This window comes from Maylandia zebra, linkage group LG10 (assembly GCF_041146795.1).
Source record: "Maylandia zebra isolate NMK-2024a linkage group LG10, Mzebra_GT3a, whole genome shotgun sequence".
NCBI classification, from domain to species: domain Eukaryota; kingdom Metazoa; phylum Chordata; class Actinopteri; order Cichliformes; family Cichlidae; genus Maylandia; species Maylandia zebra.
The window spans coordinates 8763841-8785326 of record NC_135176.1 but is presented as its reverse complement, the minus strand read 5'-3'; the positions used below and the strand labels follow the sequence as shown (position 1 = coordinate 8785326).

Genomic DNA, 21486 nt, shown 5'->3' with positions numbered 1-21486 from the left:
TACCGTCAAAACAATCAAAGCTCCGAATGGAGGCAAACTTCTCGGTTGTCAGTGTCATTTTTCTAAAAGCACAACTGAAAATACAGAGATGAGTGATTTAAAAATAGCTTTTATTGCAGCTTTTTTTTTTCTCCTCTGAACAAGCTGCTTTGATCACACCGACGGAAACGATGACCCATGTGCAACATTTGCAGCCTGGTGGGGGGGAATGCAGATAAGCAATCACGCGAGTTTGGTGACAGCAGAAAGATAACACAGAGACTTCTCCTAAAAGGAGGAAAAACAAGCGCAACAGATATAAATTCCAAATATGAAAATATTTCACCAACATAATTTACATTGATCCTCATTTGGTAAGTGTGACCAGTTGTGTCTTAGAGAATGTGGCAATGAGTCCCAGAGTTCAACTGTCACATGAAGCCCCACTCCCTCCCGTGCACGTTTGTCGTCCCCACAGTCTTAATCCTCGTGGATGTTGAACAGCTTGGCCACTTCGTTCAGATCTGCATGCTCTTCTCCATCCTTGATGATCTACGAATAACAGAAATAAGCAATTACAACAACCGAACTGATATTTTGCTCTTGATGACACAAAGCAAAACGGCAGCACTTACCTTCCTTGCAACGGGCATTCTGTTAAACACGTTCCACAGGATAATTCCCACCACCACTTTGTCTCTTAGGTAGAAGATGACTCCTTTGCCATAGTCGTCTTTGTTCTCCACGACAGGAGCAGGTGTCACAGAGGCCACCGCGCTGGTGGCTGTGTCCTCCGTTTCACTTTCTGAGCGGATCCCAGTTCCTGCCGCAGATTTGAGAACACAGACTGTCTGACCCTTTGTCCTCAAAAATCTTTTTTTTTTTCTCTCTTTGCTTGAAGGAAAAGGTTGACTGCTCCTACCTGACTCTTCTGTAGCAGCTTTAGGCGTATCCTTGGCAGTGGCTTTAGCAAACACGCCTACTGTTGGTAGGCTGCTGTCAACAATCCCGATAGCCTCGTAGCCTACATCAGGACCCAGATCACTCCTGTAAGAAGGTACACGTGATTTACTGCAGTACCACATGTAGTTGAGAACAAAGTCAGGAATCATGCATAACATTTAGTAATTCTTTGCACAAAATGTCTCATGTGTTTTCAAAGTGGGGCTTGAAAGATTTCAAGTTTAAAACTGATCTGATATCCGATTCTACAAGCATGTAGATTAAATACATAATTAAATACAAAATGTTAAACCAGGTCATGTTTGGAAGTGAGAGGGGCAGTGTTGGCAAAAGTACAGACACTCTGTACTTAAGTAGAAGTACAAATATTACTGTTAGAAAATACTCTAGTACTGTAAGAAAGTTTGACTTTTTTACTCAAGTAAAAGTAAAAAAGTACAGGCTCAAAGTAAGAAAGTAAAAGGTAGCTCTTTGGAGGATGTTTCTATTTTTGTGCAAAGCTGATTGAACCTTGTGCTATATTAACAAAATGATAAAATAATATCAGTAGATGGAAATAAAAACCTTTAGTCTATTTTCTTCTAATTGTGTTCAGCTTGAATCTGAAGAAAAAGAAGGAAAATAAAAATATACATCTATTTTCTGTTGCCTTCATTGTAGAGGGTGACTGTCTGTAAATAGGAATATGTGTACAGTCATGCGTTAAAGTGGGATTCAGCAGGTGGGGGAACACTAAAATTGGCTGTAGTGGCCAATTTTGTGGGGAAAAGAATCATAACTCATCATCATAACTCTAATATAATTTCTACTGAGAACTCCAGTCCTTAAAACTAGCAGCAAGTCTAAATCAGTTTAATTTTCAGCATGTTTCACAATATGAAAATACATATTGTCACATGTAGAGACCCAGTATCTTCTTAAAACCTACTGAGCAGTACTTTCCTTTAAATCTAACCTCTCTTCTTCCTCTCCTGTCCTGTCTTTCTTATCTTTCACCATCCCTGAGTGAAGTTAGACCTTTCTTTTCTCTCCCTGTGAAATACAGCAGCTGAACCTTTAGCTAGCAACACACTGTGCGACAAACTGCACACAAATAGTTTGTGTGTTTACTGATTTTTGTTGAACTGCATTTGAAATGACCTGACACTTAAAAAAATGTCACTCCCTTTATGCTCGCTCCTCTTCTACAGGGATAGCTAGATGCTGAAGTACCGCAACACATGGACATGTGCAGTCATTGGTGTTGTGGCAAAAACAAAAGCCACCGTTCCACTTTCAACCCCTGACCTTGGCACACGCCATCTCTTTTTATGCAACATCCTCTGGTGATTAATCAACAAACAGGACTGCCTTTCATGTGATTCTGTTTAGGCTCAAATCAGTTTGATGTTTCGACGCTGGCAGTACCAAAATAGTAACTTACCCCCAAATGCATTAAACCAAAAGTAACACGTCTCTTTTGAAATGTAAAGAGTAGAAATTACAGATTTTCATTTAGAAATGTAGGGAGAAACCTAAAGTAGATACCTGAAAATTGTATTTAAGTATTTAACTTAAATGGATTTAACTTCCCACGTCTGGGGGGGGAATGATTCAATATTAGTATGTGTAAAAGTGTAGCCCTGCCTGCCTGCCTGCAGTATCTGGTATGACTCTCTTGTGAAGAAATAACAGCAACAAAATGTTTACAAAAATTGTTGATTGGTCCATGACATCGGCTTGGAGGAATTTTCGCCCATTCTTCCGTAAAGAACAGCTTCTATTCTGGGATGTCGGTAGATTTCCTTACACGAACTGCTGCCTTCCTCCATCATTTCTGGTGGATTAAGGTCAGAATTGTAACTCAGCCATACAAAGCTTTATTACTCTCCAACTATTCTTGGTACAATAACTTGTGTGCTCCGTGTCGTCATTTGGATGCGTGACCCACTTTCAGCTGAGATTCGGTTCACAGGCAGATCTCCTGACCCTTTGCCTTCAGAATTTCCCAGAAGAATACAGAATTCATTGCTCTGATGGAAAGCCGTTCTGGCACAGTCCCAAGCCATGATGGGCATTATGGTGCAAAGCAGCGTTTCCCTTCCTCCAGAAGCAAGCTTGTTTAAACCTCCAAGCTTTATTTTGGTCTGATACAAGCATTTCGAACAGCCTTCTGACTTGTCCTTGTGATCTTTAAGCAATGCTTATGCTATTGCCTCACTCCCACAGATATTCAAGGAAAATAATTATTTACAAATATAAAAGAAGAAGCCCTCTCACATCTGACTGCTATCTCACTGTCTGGCAGTTTAACTGTAATTTAACACTCACATTAACCGATGTTCCTTAAAGTTCACATCGCCCCTCCCTCCTCAGATATGCTACAATAGACAATTTCTCTCAATAATTAATTGTCATTGTCTGATTTGTTAATTCAGCTTTTTCTTTTTCCTTTTTTTAAAATCTACTTTTAAAATTTGTGCTAAAATCTGGTCAAGTTTTAGAGAATATATGTAGAAAACTAAAGGGTAGACAAACTTTGGAGCACCACTGTATAATTAAACTAGACAGTCATTTTGTGCCAAGAAGTGTCACCTAGGATTTCTATGCCAAGAACATTTTCCTCACATCTCTGTTGGAAGTAGTTCTGCTGAAGTGAAACAAATGCCAGCTTTTTAAAACTTTACTGTCAAAACAGCTTCCTGAACACTGTGTGTATGCTTATATACCTCAGACAGCTCCCATGTGAAACACAAGCACTGCTGAGGGCTGTAATCTTCAGTGACAAACCCCCACCGCTGCTGCCTGATGAGTTTTAAGACCTGAAGTGATGTCAGAGTCACCTGACCTTGACAAATTGAAAGGTTGCACAGAGAGCTTGTACAAAACTGCAGAGCCGGCCAGAACTATGCTTCGTTGATATTTATAGGGAATCTGTTGGTACATCTCTTTATATTTTACATGCAGCATTTGAGCATAAACAGATGAACTTTTCAAAAGTTACTGACTATACTTTATAATTATATAAATATGAAGGACTAGTTAATGGAGCTGTGGTAGTTGGACAAATGTTCCTGTGTACTTTTTCTTGGACTGCAGTGAACCCATGTTTCAACAGTGTGTCACATTTCACCAGCTGCTAGCAACATGTATTCACAACATTCATTTGGGTCCTGAGAGTTGCATTCCACACTGTACTTACATTTTTTGGTAACTCCCTTAATATCTGGAGTCCTACTGTGATCTTATTTATAATGTCTAACATATGCATGTCCAAGGTCATAAAGTTTTATTGTTTTTAAGCTTTAAGTCAAATATTTAACCTTGTTAACCAGTCCGTGTGCTTTTTCATACATGAGAAAAAGTACACAGTCATCGAGTCGAAAGTTTTACCTATTAGGAAATAATAAAGCAATTACAAGTCTTACTTACGAGGTTCTAAAATGATTTAAATACAACCTCAGATGAAAACGAATCAATCACATGTTACACCATGTGATTGATTAGCAAAGAAATCTGCCAAAAGCACCGTGTAAAAAGCTAAACAAGCTTAACGCGCTTGATTAATCAGAAAGTGTGAGCCCCTCTGTCAAGGCACAGGTTTTAGCGTTACACGATGGCAAGGAGAAGAGACATCAGCAGTGATCTCAGTGAACAATCGTTGTTGTCCACAGGTAACCAAAGGAATCAATGCCATCACCATTAGCAACATACTGGAAGCTGCCTGATGACGTGGGCAAGCTGAATGTTTTTTTCCCCCATTGTGCCTTTCATCGTTTCATTTTAGCTCAGTTTAAGGATTTTCTGCTCGTTGTTTTACCACGTGTGTCACAGTAAAACAGACAATGAAGCATAGGAGAGAAAAGTTAAGTGAAGACAATGTTGCCTTCATTATATTCTGTAAGTATAATAAAAGCACCACGTCTAAATCTGTCAAAATGCTGTTTGTGGTGACAGTTTCAGTTTTAAACAGGGAGCCATTGCCCAAAGTGCTCCAGAAACTGTTGATGTTGTTTCTTATGCACTCTGTGACCTTGTCTCCCTTGACCTGCTGGAACAGTACCCTGTTTTGATCAAGACCTCCTGATTTATAATTTAAGCACTGGCTTTTTCTCATCTGTGTAAGAGAGTTCAGTGGGGTGCATCAGCACACATATATACACACACATATATGCATGCATAGTTAGTGAGGCAAGTATAAAGCATTTTATTGCAAGATGGTATTATTTATTTTTTATCGAATTCTGATGAACAGAGATGACTCTTCAGGGGTTTAAAGTCTCTCTCGGGATGGATTTAATGTCCCCTAAAGACATTTTAATGGTTAATGGTTTTCAACTTCAAAGGAATCATGTATGTTGATCTGACCTCTAAAAGGATTACATCGGAGTCCCTTGCACCACTGCACATGCTCTCTGATTTAAATGCATTCAGTGCAATCAAAAATTAAGACTGTTCTCGCCTTCACAAACTCTTTCCTTCATTTCCATTTAAAAGAAGTTTTCATGGTTTGCATCCACAGGTCTCATTTGGGGAGGGGTGAGAAAAAAAAAGACTTTATAGCCCATAGTAAGTAGAAGTAGTAAAAAGTATGATACCTACCAGAACATGGACTGATGCCAGTAGGGTTTGCTGGCTCCCGTCATGTTCTCTCCAGCTAGTCTACCACTCACAACAGCGTGATCGTGGTGCTCCACACGTCTGCGACCCAGTCTGATGTCATAGAAACACGCAGCATCTCCTGCCTACATCAACAAGAATCGATTGGGAACATGCAGTATGGCTTAGATTATGCAGTTTTTATTTCATGTTAACAGGAAATGACAATATTTTCCTAAAACACAACATTACATTCAAAATAGGACATTGGCATTACACTACAATTTTAATTACACTGTTTTATATTAGGACTAAGACTTGATTGAGCCTGAAGAGGGCGCTTTAATCAAAAAGAAGTGCACAATCATCATTGTGCATCGGTTGGTCAAAATGTGGTGGATTTGGTTAAAACAAGCGATAACAATTATTCCTGTGTCCAAAATGATCAGTGAAACTAGAGGTATGAGCACAATGGGATAATAATTAAGTTAAGACTTTCCCACAGGTTTGAAATTTCTACAAAAGTACTCAGCATTTTCTAGGATTTTATAGGCAAACCAGCAAAGCACAGCACAGGAACTTTTAAAGAGGGATTTTTAATCACAGCTCTTCAGGATCTTGTTAGCAGAAAACATCGTATGAACATTAACTTACCACCCAAATATTGGACCTCGCTTGCAGCTCTGCGTTTACCCGGTAGCCACCAAAGTCAGAGTCCACCTCCAGACCTCCTGAATTAGCAAGGTCAACATTTGGCTCTAGGCCAACAGCTGTAACAATGTGATCAGTTTTCACCTACAAAAATAAAACGATAGATAATAAGCAGCTTATAAATAAATTCAATGTCCTGATTCTGTCAGAGTTTGTGTAGAAATCTGAACCTACCAATCTACCATCCTTTAGATGGATTTCTAATTTGTCATCTTTGCAGGTCACAGACTTCACCAAAGCTTCTGAAATAATCTTTACACCCTCTATGAAAACAGGCAAGACATCATAATATAATGAGACACATAAAGAACATTTTTTGTCTTTGGAGACTTATATGAAATAAAGTTGGACCTTTCTTGACTTTTTCTGTTGTCCAGTTGCTCAGATACTCGGGTAGCACTTTTCCCATGTTACCCTTCTCAGGGAACATCTGTATCACCTCCAGATCTGACTCAGTAGCTAAAAAGAGAAAGAGGAAGAACAACAACTAAGAAAAGAGTTACTTATGCTGGACATCAGTGTTCTTATCTACTCTGCTAGTTTCTCAGCTCGTCATCTGTTCTTACATCTCCTGCCAAGGGCACAAGCCAGCTCGCTGCCCAAGAAGCCACCTCCAATGATAGTGATGGATTTTACATTCCTCGAGACCTTATCCAGAGATCTGAAGTCCTCAATCTGTGGGAAAAACAAAAAACAAAAACTGAATTTAGAGCAACAGTCAGATTTTTTATGTAACACACAGTAAGACTTCTGTCTGGAAAATCTCAATGCTTGTAATGATCTAAATCAAAAAAGACAAAACTTTTTTATTTTCATTTTAAAATAGTTAATATTTCCTTCGTGGTATGCCTTAACACTCACTCCAACAAGCTGTATATACATACTATCAGCCACAGATGGTTAGAGTGAAACATCTCTACCACCCCCTTGTGGCTACACACTGACCTTGCGGAACAAAGTGGTTCTCCTCATCACTTCCTCTCCTGCTCTTTCAATGACTTGGAGATTTCTTGGCACACCACCTGAGAAAGATAAAATTAGCTTCTACCAGGTTTAAGTGATAAAAACAGACAAGAAATAAAACAAGGGAGTTTACCTGTAGCAATCAAACACTTGTCATATGAAATCTCAGTGTCATCGTCCAGTTTTACTTTGTTTCCTCTCACATCCATGTGAACCACCTATAAAAAAAATAAGTATACCTCATGAATAACTTCTGCTTTCCAGGTTTAGACATCATAACACATAATGCTTGCAAATCGGTCAATATAATTACTTCTGGTCTGAATACTTCACTTTTATTCAGTATAATTTTATTCATATACTGAATAAAATTATGGAGACTGAGGAAAGAAAACCATAAATCTACCTTTTTCCCAGTGAGAACAGCCACTCCTCCATTTTCTACACTATCCAGCTCTTCTGGGTTAATGTAGAATGATGACGGCTGGAAGTAGATGCTAGCAAATAAATACAAAAGTATTAAAATGACTAAACCACTGAAAAAGAAAAAAGCTTCTCAGAAATGTTTATAGAGTACACATTCCGTTTTTTACGACAATACCAGGTGTTTAAAAAAAAAAGTCTATCACCTCTTTGTAGAGAAACTGCAAGATTTGTTTGGTATTAACATTTATTAAAGGGAAACAGCAGTAAAATAGAGACGTTAGTAACAACCAAATGTTATAAGTAAGATCATCAGGGATGTCTCAGTGTTCCTGCAAATTTTAAAGATCAGAATGACTGCATTTCAGACCGAGCAATGTTGAAATAATAAATTATAAGCAGACATTTATAAACAAGCCATGGATACAAGTTTGGTATACAATAGCACAATAGCACATTATTATAACATTATAACTGTTCCAAACATTTTGCTGCACACTGAGCCTAAAGAAGTCTCTTTAGGCTAAATTTGGGTGACAGTGCAGTGCTTAGTAATGTCGCCTCACAGCCAGAAGGTTCTGGGATTGAACATCTAAGCTTGGCAGGGCCTGTCTGTGTGGAGTTTGCATGTTCTCTGCTGTGTGAGTTCTCTCGGGGTACTCCAGCTTCCCCCCAGTCCAAATACAGGCCTGTTAGGTTCACTGGTGAATTCAGTCTGAAGTACGTGTGAATGAAACCTTGACTGGTTCTCTGTGTTAGCGCTGTGATAGACTGGCAACCTGTCTGGGGTTAACCCTGCTTCTCGCCTGAAGTCAGCTAGGATAGACTCCAGCCCCAAGTGGCTAATAAAATGGATGGATGATATGTCGGCAATGTTACATTTGGTAAAGGTCTACTGTACGTTATCATAACTCTCTTATTTATTTGCAATACATGCATCCATCTATTTCCATCTAATATCAGCAACTCATTACTGTGGGTTAAATAATTCATTGTAAAATGTGAATGAGGTTAACCAAGTTCTTTCACTGGTACAGCCTACATTCAATTCTCTCTGTGCTGGATGTTAGACATAAACTGCCTAATACAATCTGCAAAATTAACACCTATTTTTAAGGAAACAAGATATTTTAAGACTTAATTTTGCTTTATTTTTTCCCTTTTTAAAGAACAATGGAAGCCCTGTGTTTAAGTCTGAAGAAGGCACAATAGTGCCAGAGGAAGCTTGAATTTTTCAATAATGTAGCAAGACACGGCCAAGGACAGACAGATGCTGAGACAAAAGAACTGAGAGCACTAAGGTTAAATAGACCAAACACACCTCCTTTCTTTTCCGTTCCATTGTTTGAAGCGCAGAGTTTCTGTCACACTGGGATCATCAGAGAACCACAGCTCTTTAGAAAGAGGAGGTCTCATATATGGAAGGTCTGGCTCATCAGTCACAATTAGTACCTGGCAGTAAAAAAACAAACAAAAAGACTCATATTTACCAAATTCAGGTACAACTAAACAAGTAACAAAGAGAATTCAAAGTGAACATGGGGGCTTTACTGACCTTGGCACCGGGGTCTCTGGCTCGAATAGACCGAGCAGCAGCAAAAGAGGCAGTACCTCCACCAATGAGGAGATAGGGGGCATGTGAGGGCAGCTTGAGAGAGGCAGGTGTGAAGCCCACGGCTGATTTTCAGATGGAAGAGGAACAGCAAGCACAATTCAGAGTGAAAGTAAGACAAAAGAGGCTCAGAGTAACTCTGTCGATTCCACTCCCTCACTGGTTTCGTCAGTGCATCTCTGAATGCTATCTTTGTGGCTATTTTATCTGGGGCTGTTTTTAATCTTACTTACATGGCAGCAAATGAGGTATCATTTGCAAAATTCTCAGCTTTTCAATATAGACAGTACGCACAAAAAAAAGAGAGATGATGAAAGTATGACACACGCAAAGAATCTGTTGTAAAACACATCATCTCAATTTAACAAATCCAACAACATATTTTTAACACGTGGAAATTTGCTTTGCCGCCTGCCTGCTTGCACTGACCTGCTTTTGCCAGTTGATGTCATCATTTCTAATACCCAAGCATATAAAGCCTTGCATGCTCTAGATATTTTTTATATTGCTTAACATGCATGGTAGATGAAGAGGGAAAAAAAAAAAGTATGCAGACAACCTGGAGGCAGTTCGGTTGTTTCACTGGTGGCTACTGCTTCAGTGCCTGATGCTGGAGGGCTTGGCTCCTGGGATGAAGGAGCTGTTTCAGGTTTTGGCTCAGTGGTGGCTGAGAGCGAACACACAGTTAAAAATAACTTTGAGTAACATTCAGCATATAGAGCAAGAGACAATCTGGTTTGTGGTTCAGCGAGAGATTTAAAACAGTCTCCAATTCAAGTACAGTCTGTAACGCAGTTTGCTTTAAAGCCTCAAAATCTGCTACTTACATGGAAAATAAAGTCAAAGCTAAACCATGCGCTATGGAGTCAGCTGATTAAAAGGCTCTTCTAACACCTTTAAAAACAAATTCCTTTAAAAAGGTGTCACTGCGAACAGCATTTAAGCGCTGCACTTAAGAGGCCTGGAGGAGATCTGTTTAAATGTGTCAAGGTTACAAAGATTTACTTCCTATTAGTTATTAACATAAGTGGAGTTTGATCAGTAACCGACTACACAGACATGGCAAAGAAATCACTCACCTTTTGTCTCAGTGGTTTCTACAGCTAAAGGACAAAAAAAAAATCAAAAAGTGAAATTCAGAAATTTCTCAGAGGTTAACAGTAAAGGTGAAAGTTGTCTTATTAACCAATAGTTCCTAAAAGCTGCTCACCGGGAGGCTGGGGCTGGATGGGTGTGACTGATTCTTTTGCAGCTGCTTTTTGTGATCTGGACGAAAGTTCAGTGATACGTGCCTGATATCTTTGCTGGTCTCCTTTCATAGTATGGTACGCCTGTAAAAACCAGATAAATTGACTAAGTTTAGTCACTGACAACTTCAATGATTGCTTCATTTTGTCAAGCTGTCCAATTTTTCCAGTCAGATCTGGTGTCAACGGTTATCTTTCGGTCATGAGCAAACAGGCAGTGGAGGCCTTTAAACTAGGACTGGGTGATATAGCCATTCAACCATTTTCTTAATTACTTGCGCAATCTGGGATATGCTGAGGCAGTGGAGTATATCCCAGCTCACAGAGGGGATCAGGCGAGTTACAACCCAAACAGGTCACCAGTCTATCGCAGAGCTAGCACAGAGACAGACAACTGCACACACACGCGCATACACTCATATCGACACCTACAGCCAAATTAAAAATCACTAAATAACCCAACATGCATGTCTTTGGACTGTGGGAGGAAGCCAGAGTACCCACAGAACCGACACTGGTAGAAAAAACGCAAACTCCACAGAGGAAGGGCCCAGCTGGCTGTCAGAATCTGCTGGAGGTGACAGCAGATCACTCCCATCACGGTTGTTATACAGATTTTTTTTTTTAATCTATCCATATAACTGCTCTGCTATTCAAACAAGCTTAAGTAAAGCCAACAACTAATAATTCATACTCTGAAAGTAAACATTAACTTCATGCATCTGTGAAAACAATCAAAAGGTCTGATTTGCTAAGATGACACGCTACAAAAACATGTTCTTTTAAAAAACACCAGACTGTTGACAAAAACAGTAACTTTTATTTACAGAAAACAAAAGTTGGAGGTCACACTGCGTGACTTAAGTGTTGTAATGTGTTATGTGGGATCAAAACTCATCGACTAAAAATTCAAAGTCTCAGAATAACACAAACTAACAAAGCAGCCATTGCAGCAGTGGTCAAACAACTCCTGTGTTGCGTGAAGTAAAATTACTAATTTTGTTAATGGAATCTGGTGGAGAGTAACAACTTGATTTCTTTTCCAGTGAAAGCTGTACTTTCAGGTGGCTAAAATCCACGTCGCTGTTGACTGTGTCTACAGCAGTACATGGATTTTAGTTTTTACTCCGAGTAACACGGTGACTGTGGATCTGAACCTCATACAGGCTCACTTCAAAGAGACTGAACCATCCCTACTTAACAGAACATAAACCAGCTGCTTTTAACACTGCCTATTAAATAATGTTGCTTTTATATGGGGGTGGCTGTAGCTCAGGAGAGCAGGTCATCTACTGAGCTACAGCCACCCTGTGGAAGGCTGGTGGTTCGATCCCTGGCTCCCCCAGTCTGCATGCCAAAAGACCTTGGGCAATATACTAACCCCAAGTTGCTCTCCAATGCATCCATCTGAATATGGATCAGAGTATGAGTGTGTGTGAATGTTAGCTAGAAAGCACTTAAAGCATAGAAGAAAGTGCTTGTGTGAATGGGTGTGAATGGATGTTAATGGGTGAATGTGGCATGTTGTATGTTGTATGTTTGAGTGTTCCGGGAGAGTAGAAAACCGCTATATAATAATCAGTCCATTTACCATATAAAATACAGAGATATGCAGGCCTTCTAAATATCTTGTATTGGCATTAAGCATAAAAATATAGATTTGTTTTTCTTTTGTCCATATTGCTCAGCCCTTAATGTTCAATTTACAGAAATAAAGCCCAAGAAAAGGGGTGGAAAATCATTGCTCCAATTAATAAATTTGCACACTCTCTCTATGATGATAAACCAAGCTTACTCACATATGCCACGCCACCAATGGAGGCTGCTCCAACCAGGAGGGCATACTTTAGATTATCCCCACCACCCCCTGGCAGCCCACTGGACATGTGAGCTGTGGGTACATGTGTTGGTATTCTGCCATTGTTCAAACCTGAAACAGTAAACCAGCACACACATGATTAAACACTGATTAAAGCTACAGCACTCTTAATTATGTTCACAAACGTTACTAAATCAGGGTTCAGTCCTGCTTCTAATAAAAAGAAATTGCCAAGTAGCTAACCCGTTTAATACACGCTTAATACATCTGTGGATGCTGACAGTGGAAAAGGACTGAGTAAATATATGCTCCTGTGCTTGCCCTCATCACACCTCTAGGGTTTAAGAAAGCGCCTTAAATTACTTTTCTATAAAACAGAGACAATGGCAAACCTATCTGACTTGCGTTGCAGGTGTTATTCCACTCTAAGAGTAATAGGTATAACGTGACATATTATTATGAAGATTAATGTACATTCTAGCAATCTACATACTGCACAGGACTGGGCTTATCATTTCTGGGTCATCAGAGACTGCAAGACCCCATGATTCAAATCCAACACTGGGCCCTTGCATACGCTACAAAGCGTAAACGGGCACTGAACATGGTGTAACACCTGTACCAGCACTAGACACGTGAAAAACATGCTTGCTGACGTTATCAGTTAACGTTGGCGCTTCAATCAATGAAATGAGGTGCAGTTTAAGTTAGGTCGCTACTGAAATTCCATCTTGCGTCGTTAACGTTTGCTAATTAGCTGAGTTAGCATTCTAATAACCATCCAAAGGTCACTGAAATTTACGTGCGCTAAGCTAACAGGGCTACCTCCCTTGTGGGTTCATGTTTTGCTGCTGTGTATTATCATGCTACAGGCAGTGCATGATCAAACCGAGGTCAGCTAAAAGGAAGACAAGTTACTGTAACTAGATACTTACCTGCTTTTCTCACATTCTGCCGGCACAGAGTTGATGAAGTTCTAGCCAAAGGAGCGAGCTTTTTCCACACAGTCCTACATTTCAGCATTGTGGCTCAGCTCCCGGTTTACTCGCAGACTTGTCGGATAAAAACACAAGCCGGTTTACCCTTAATTTAATTCCAACAGCCTGCAGACACTGACAACTAGCTGCACAGCACCACACACCAAGGCCAGGGACAGGTCATACGTTTCTGGGGAATGATGGGTAATTGTAAAGACGGTAAAGACGCCTAAGATTGGTCGCCCCTAAAAAAGAAGAAGAAAAAGAAAGATGGCGTCGCTCCTGACATGAATGACAGCAACTCTGTTATCGCAAGTAGCAGCTATACTGAACTCTTTCATTCAAGGCTCTTTGGTAATTGCGCGAACCCCCTTCTTGTTCCTTTCTTAAAACAACTGTAGTCAGAGTTTACTGCTGCCCCCTGCATGTCATTTAAAGTAATACTACAGTAAATTGTTAAAAAAAACTGTTATGAAAAAAGTTATGAAAACAAAAAATGAGGTTGTGTATTCATGCAAAACACATTTAAACATAATAATGAATATTATTTATATATTATTAACGCAGCTAATGACTTAAAGAATTTCAAGAAATAAAAATATTTTTAAAATAATGTGCTTTAATGAATTTAAATATAGTCCATGTATGAAGGTTTATTGTAAGTTATATAAACAAATCTTTATTGGGTTTTTACTGTCATAATTTATGAGTGGTAGGCTAGATTTCTAATAATCTACAGGGAGTGCAGAATTATTAGGCAAGTTGTATTTTTCAGGAATAATTTTATTATTGAACAACAACCATGTTCTCAATGAACCCAAAACACTCATTAATATCAAAGCTGAATGTTTTTGGAAGTAGTTTTTAGTTTTAGCTATTTTAGGGGGATATCTGTGTGTGCAGGTGACTATTACTGTGCATAATTATTAGGCAACTTAACAAAAAACAAATATATACCCATTTCAATTATTTATTTTTTTACCAGTGAAACCAATATAACATCTCCACATTCACAAGTACTTGGACGCGTGTGATGGAGCATTGTCCTGCATGAAAATCATGTTTTTCTTGAAGGATGCAGACTTCTTCCTGTACCACTGCTTGAAGAAGGTGTCTTTCAGAAACTGGGAGTTGAGCTTGACTCCATCCTCAACCCGAAAAGGCCCCACAAGCTCATCTTTGATGATACCAGCCCAAACCAGTACTCCACCTTGCTGGCGTCTGAGTCGGACTGGAGCTCTCTGCCCTTTACCAATCCAGCCACGGGCCCATCCATCTGGCCCATCAAGACTCACTCTCATTTCATCAGTCCATAAAACCTTAGAAAAATCAGTCTTGAGATATTTCTCGGCCCAGTCTTGACGTTTCAGCTTGTGTGTCTTGTTCAGTGGTGGTCGTCTTTCAGCCTTTCTTACCTTGGCCATGTCTCTGAGTATTGCACACCTTGTGCTTTTGGGCACTCCAGTGATGTTGCAGCTCTGAAATATGGCCAAACTGGTGGCAAGTGGCATCTTGGCAGCTGCACGCTTGACATTTCTCAGTTCATGGGCAGTTATTTGGCGCCTTGGTTTTTCCACACGCTTCTTGCGACCCTGTTGACTATTTTGAATGAAACGCTTGATTGTTCGATGATCGCGCTTCAGAAGCTTTGCAATTTTGAGACTGCTGCATCCCTCTGCAAGATATCTCACTATTTTTGACTTCTCTGAGCCTGTCAAGTCCTTCTTTTGACCCATTTTGCCAAAGGAAAGGACGTTGCCTAATAATTATGCACACCTGATATAGGATGTTGATGTCATTAGACCACACCCCTTCTCATTACAGAGATGCACATCACCTAATATGCTTAATTGGTAGTAGGCTTTTGAGCCTATACAGCTTGGAGTAAGACAGCATGCATGAAGAGGATGATGTGGACAAAATACTCATTTGCCTAATAATTCTGCACTCCCTGTAGTGTTGCCACCATCTGGTGGTTGAATAGAATAGAATAGCCCTTTATTGTCACTGTTCAACGAAATTGTGGGTGCTCCACGCCAACTGTGCCAAAATAAAATATAAATAGTAAGACAGCAGGAATGAATAACAAACAGGAGAAATATGTACAAAAACAAGAGTAAGGTACACATTAGAGAACGAGTTGCGATGTGGAAGTAGTGCAAAGAAAAAGACTGAGGTCTGAATACTGTCTGTGTATGAGTGGCCTGAGCAAAGACTGTTACTCAGATCGGTGGGTGAGTAGGCAGGGGCAGGGGTGGGTGTGAGGAGATAGTGTTTGTTTACAGTCCGAATGGCCCAGGGCAAGAAGCTGTTTGTGAGTCTGGAGGTTTGGGACCTGATTGACCAGAGGGCAGCGGATCAAACAGGTTGTGGGTGGGGTGCAAGGGTTGATGTGTGATAGCCCTGGTTTTCCTGAGACAGGAGGATCTGGCAATGGCCTCCATTTCTGGGCAGTGTTAATTACGGTTCTGGCCTTCCTGTTCTCAGTTGTGGCCCATATGTACCAAACACCCAGGCAGTAGGAGAGCATGCTGAGGAGCAGTGGACGGCCAGCAGCAGCTTCTGGCCAAGGTTGTTCTTCCTCAGGACATGGAGGAAGTGCAGCTGCTGCTGGGCCTTCTTTACCAGGGCGTTGGTGTTGTGGGTCCAGGTGAGTAAAAGGGATTCATTCTGTTTATAGGAATGCTATAGTCAGCCATCAGCTGCATAATGGTGATTTTGAAAGACTTGTCATTTGCACATTTCAAAGCTTGCTGGTAAATTATAAGGCAAGGAAATAACTTTGTGTTGGATAATGAGGATTAATGTACTTCCTTTTTTTGAGAAGAAAAGCTAAATAAGCAATGGTGGGTAGCTCTTTTTACTGGCAGGAGAAGTTACTACTTCCCTGATATAATAAAAGATCATTTAGTTAAAAAAAGCCTCTGAGTTGCTTTGTTTGTGTGTATGTGTGTGTATGTAACATAATAAAGTCAGAACATTTCACGCAAATTACAGGCCTTCTAAATATAACTCTGCTACCACAAATACCAATACACAAATGCCAAAAAAAAAAAAAAAAAAAAAAAAAGATATGCTGGTATAACTTAGCTTGCAACATAAAGTGTAATTTCCTAATGTGTAGCATGTTTTTTGATTTGAGATTGCAATTTTCCCCACTTACAATGACCAGTTTAGCTAGGTTGTTTTGCTAGTTTTACACAGGTTGTGATTTGGTGATGCCATGGAAGTGCACATTGAGTGGGATTCTCTTCAGCCCTGATCTTCCTTACCCCCAGAAGCTGCTCTGAGACTTCATTAGAGGAGGAGATGATCCCCTTTTCTGTCATTTCACCTGTTTAAATTCAGGAACACTTTGAAAATGAACCTAACTTGACTCTGGCTTACTTGACTGAAAAGGAAACTCTTAAAAGTCCCAGATGCATTTTCCTGCATCAGTTTAATATGATGGACACTTTTTTGAGGAGTTCACAGCTGTTTGTGAAGCTTTGTGATAGCCTTATTTGTGTCATTTTAATTTAGGATATATTTCAATATGATATCAATAGATTTGATAGTGAATTGAAAGTTCCCTTTGGCTTCATGTGCTCAGAGTGTCTGGTTCTCTTTTAAACTCCTCCTGCTTAACACTCTGGTCCTAGGTGTGAATATTATTGTTGCATTTTCTTATATCCTCTTCTTCAAGCCCCAGATAATGATTCTAGGTGTAAATCCCAACAAGCTTTGCCCACGTAATCTAACAGGAGAGGCACTCAGTGAGTGAATATCAGATCAAAATAAATCTATGAAAACACAGGGAGGAAACACTTCATCTCAGGCTCATGTGACAATCACAGCCACAGAGGAGTTTTAAATTTAAATGTATTCTTGTAAAAACACTGATAGACTTCAAAGCTTTATTCCTTTTTAGATCATACCAGCAGGAGTAGAAGCAGACACACACAGGATTATTTATTGACTGATTTTTATTCACTGATGATGGTGAAGATTATTATATATCTTACCTTTGAATCTTCATTTCAAAGGTAAGGAAAGGTAAGGAAAGGATGAAGAAGAAGAGACAGAGGGAGAATGAAGGTAGAGTAGAGAGAAGGTGAAGTGGAGGGCCAGGGGAGAGAAGGTGGTAGAGGGACGATGGAGACAGGAGGATGAAAGGAGGGAGAAACAGGAAGTGGATTAAAGGTGGAGTGGTGAAGGTAGAGAAGATAAAGGGAAAGTGGAAAAACGGGAGAGGAAGAGGAAGCTATCGCTCTCCCTGAGTTGAACCACCAGTTTCCTCAAAGTTTGTGTAACTAGTAGATGTTTTTTTCTTTTGGAAGCAGCTCTTGTTCTTGACTGTCTTCTCCTGTTCGTTTGTCTTCTTTTTCGCCTGCTTCTTCTTCTTCTTCTTTCCCCATCCTTCTGTGACAGTTCAGTGTCTACCATCTATCTTTATAACAATTAATTTTGCAGTCCCCTTGTCTTCTCTTCCAGTGCTTTCTGGACTTCCAACAATTCCTTCTTTGCATCGTGAATTTCTTTTTTTGCCTTCTGCGTTGCCCTTTTCTCTTTCTTTAGCACTCTCTGGACTTCCAACAAGTCTTTATGTTTTCAAGTTTCTTCTCTGTTTTGTGTATTTTTGCTTTTCTCCTCTTTCAGTGATTTTCAACTTTGTTCTTAATCCTCAGCTTATCCAACTCCTCTTTGTAGGATGCTGTGAATTTGCTGAGTTTGTCACCTTGTTCTCCTCCAGATTACTGGTTGGTGTTTTGGCCTGCAGACTTTAATGGTCTGTGCTGCTCTTTTTGCACGCTATCTAGAGAGGTTCAGAGCAGCAGATGGGGTTGCTGGTTTTGGTCTCTGTTGAGATGCTGATACCTCCTCTTTCTGGGATGATTAAAAACAGTCCTGGACAAAAATAGAAGCATAATAAGCAGACACAAGAGAAAAACATAAGACTGTTGGAATAGTGGATACAGGGGAAAAGTGAAGTTAATGAGGTAACTGTAGCTCTGTGGATTCGTGGATGACTGCCAGTGAAAGTAAACAAAGTGGATGTGTGTTCCTATGTGCTATGCAGGTTGAGATCTCATATAACAAAGTCACGTACATGACATGTGGACTACCTTTGCTCATATGCTGTAAATACCACCAAGCAAATCTTAAAACTGAGTTTTTCATGTTGGGCCCTGATAAAGAGCAAAAAAAAAAAATACATCAGCCTCTTCCCAGCAATATCAAATCACCTTCAAGTAATTTCTGTATCATTTTTGATCAGCTTTTGAATTCTGACTGTAAAGGCCTTTACACACTGCAAGTGTAAAATCTGTGCAAAAATTTCATGTGTTAAAAATATGTCTTGGACTCATGTATTCGCATATATTCTCATGTATTCTTAATGCAGCCATTCATCCGGAACAAGTCATTTTCACTGGACAAATCTGCAGCATTAAAATAATACTATTTTTACCTTAGACACTGCTATGGGTCATTTGGCTCTATGCAATGATTTCTCTGCCTCCTCAGATGTGTTGCCCACTCTGCCAGCAAAAGCTCAAGCTTATGTCAGGAGTTGAAGCTGTCAGTGATACAGCTTCAACTCCTGGATCAAACCATGAAATTCTCTCTGCTGCTGCCTTCTTTGAGAACTGGATGGACCCAGAATCTCAGTTTCTTTCTTTTCTTGTTTAGAAACATCTGGACCAGCTCATCAGCACTTGATGTCAACTTCATTTTTTTCACAGTAAGTTTTTGAGGACAAATTTTCTGCAGAAACACAGCACGTTTGGTGCATGCGTGTAATAAATTTGCATCCAAACAAAACTAGACTACTAAACTAGACTACATATATACATTCCACCACTGAGTCAGTGCTCTCAGAACATTAACAGAGGTTATCCTCTTAACAGTCTCTGCTCAAACACAACTAGTTATTCGAAGATAATCATTTGAATTAAGTGTGTTGGAGTAGGGAAGCACCTAAAAACCTGAAACAAGCAGCCCCAAAGACCATAATTTAGGATTAATACCCTAAGAAGAGTAGTCTAACTGCATAATATTGCCCTAAGGCAAGCACTATTTTGTCTGGGATTATGTTTTCCACATCAAGGAACCTGCAAGGGACTGAGTAAATTTCATCATCAGACGGTGAGCATGTGGCTCCCTGCAGGTCTATATGTATATATATTTAGAAAATATATTTATTTCAACTTTAACACGTAAAAACCCCGATATTAGCATTAGCATTTGCAGCTCCTGATAGCACCCTGCAGGTCAACTGTCAAACTCTCTTCGTCTCCTCTTCATTTGACACAACAGTAATGTGTCTTGTGGCATTAAATAAAAAATAAATAATAATAATTTTTAAGGGACACTAACCAGAAATTTGGTTTACTGCCTGAGGGCTACACTACGGCTACAAGGTTAGCTAGCCCGCTCACTAGCAAAACGCAGTTACTCTTACCATACAGGAGCCTAAACCTTCTTTTAACCTGCCGCCTCACTGCAGTTATCCCCAACCATCACCATTCGTTCTAACCGAATGTGATTTTTAACAGATGGACTCCAGGGCCCGTATCCCTAAAGATTCTGAGAATCCTCTCAGAGAGCTCCTAACTTAACCTAAAAATTCCTTGCCAGGAGTTTTAGCTTAGAAGTGATTCCAGAACATTTTCAGTGAACTCTGAGCAAGGAATGGATGGAAAATCCTATCTTAGTGAGGAGGTGTGGTTGACCCCGTTGCTAGGTATGAGTCATCATTTCAAAAGCCGTGATTGGTTGATCCTACAAGTTTGATGGAAATGAGCTTTTGGTGATAATGAGCAAAGGATGTACCCTCAAATCAATAAACATATTATATACTCTAATCTTATGCTGACTGTAATTGTAAATAATATTTCACATTCAAGAAAATATCTGGAAAATGAATAGTAAGCTGTAGGGGTTATAGCCATTAGAATCTAAAATATGTGAAAACTTAAACTCATTACACCCTGTTCAAATAATGATTCGTGTCTTATTTGCTCATATTAATATCCTAGCTGGCATATTTTGTACTTTCACTCCCATATGGACCCCGTTGAAAACAAGATGGCCTATCTCAAGAGGCTGTCCTTAATGAAGTAGAAATCACAACGTTACAAGTCCAGTGTGGTCTTAACGAGGGTAACACGGCTCAGCTTTTAGCAATGTCTGTGATTGCAGACCCAAGTCATCACTGCTGCATTGTTGCATTTTCCCGGTTGCCAAATACCTCGGGGTTGTGATTACTTTCGTCTCCGGTGTAATAGCGTTGTGGCGTCGAGTTGGTGAAGTAATTGCATCTCTAAGGAGATCCACCACAAACATGATTCCTGCACGATCCAATCTGTAGCATCTCAATAATTCCCTGTCATCCAGTGTTTGCAGGACATCTCTCCTGCCTCTTCTGTTGGCCATTTTGTGCAGCTGCTTAGGGGAACTCCTAAGCCACTAAAAGTCCTCTTCCCTGCTCTTAGCAGATCTCGCCTTAGGAGCCCTTTTAAGCGCTAGGAATCTTGAGGAATAGCTTTTACATTAACTGGGATTGTCATGTCACTTTTAGGGGAAATTCTAAGAAAACGTCATGACTCTGAGAATTTTCTTAGAATTTGGCCGCTAGGAGCCACTTTTTGCACAAAGATTCTTTAGGGATACGGGCCCAGGTCTTTATGTCTTTAAGACATTCCTGCAGTTTAACTAATTGGTGTGTGTTATCTGGCTTCATGGACAGATAGAGTTAGGTGTCATCTGCATAGCAGTGAAAATGTATACTATGTCTTCAAATGATACTGCCTAAGGGAAGCATGTATAATGTAAACAGAATTGTTCCTAGCACTGAACCCTGTGGAACACCATAATTGACCTTAGTGTGTGAAGAGGACTCTCCATTTACGTGCACAAATTATGATACAAACCACTGCAGCGCAGTACCTGAAATACCTACAGCGTGCTCTAATTGCGCTAATAGGATATTATGGTCAACAGTATCGAACGCTGCACTAAGGTCAAGCAGGACAAGCACAGAGATGAGTCCACTGTCAGAGGCCATAAGAAGATCATTTGTAACCTTCACTAAAGCTGTTTCTGTGCTGTGATGAGCTCTGAAACCTGACTGAAACTCTTCAAATAAGCCATTCCTCTGCCGATGACCTGTTAGCTGTTTGACAACTACTCTTTCAAGGATTTTTGATATGAAAGGAAGGTTGGAGATTGGCC

At 39.9% G+C, this 21486-nt stretch overlaps 1 protein-coding gene across 1 annotated transcript; it reads right to left on the bottom strand.

The window, feature by feature from the left end:
- Window positions 1-93: 93 nt before the first annotated feature.
- On the bottom strand, window positions 94-13605 carry aifm1 (apoptosis inducing factor mitochondrion associated 1). Its single transcript, XM_004557387.5, has 18 exons — window positions 13231-13605; window positions 12276-12406; window positions 10440-10560; window positions 10309-10332; window positions 9789-9896; window positions 9173-9294; window positions 8939-9069; window positions 7601-7691; window positions 7328-7412; window positions 7177-7253; window positions 6798-6906; window positions 6583-6690; window positions 6406-6494; window positions 6175-6315; window positions 5524-5666; window positions 902-1026; window positions 615-802; window positions 94-531 (listed from the first exon to the last, which is right to left on the bottom strand). The coding sequence occupies exons 1-18, from the start codon at window positions 13316-13318 to the stop codon at window positions 460-462; spliced, it is 1953 nt and encodes a 650-aa protein (XP_004557444.1). The 5' UTR covers window positions 13319-13605; the 3' UTR covers window positions 94-459.
- Between the last annotated feature and the right edge of the window lie 7881 nt (window positions 13606-21486).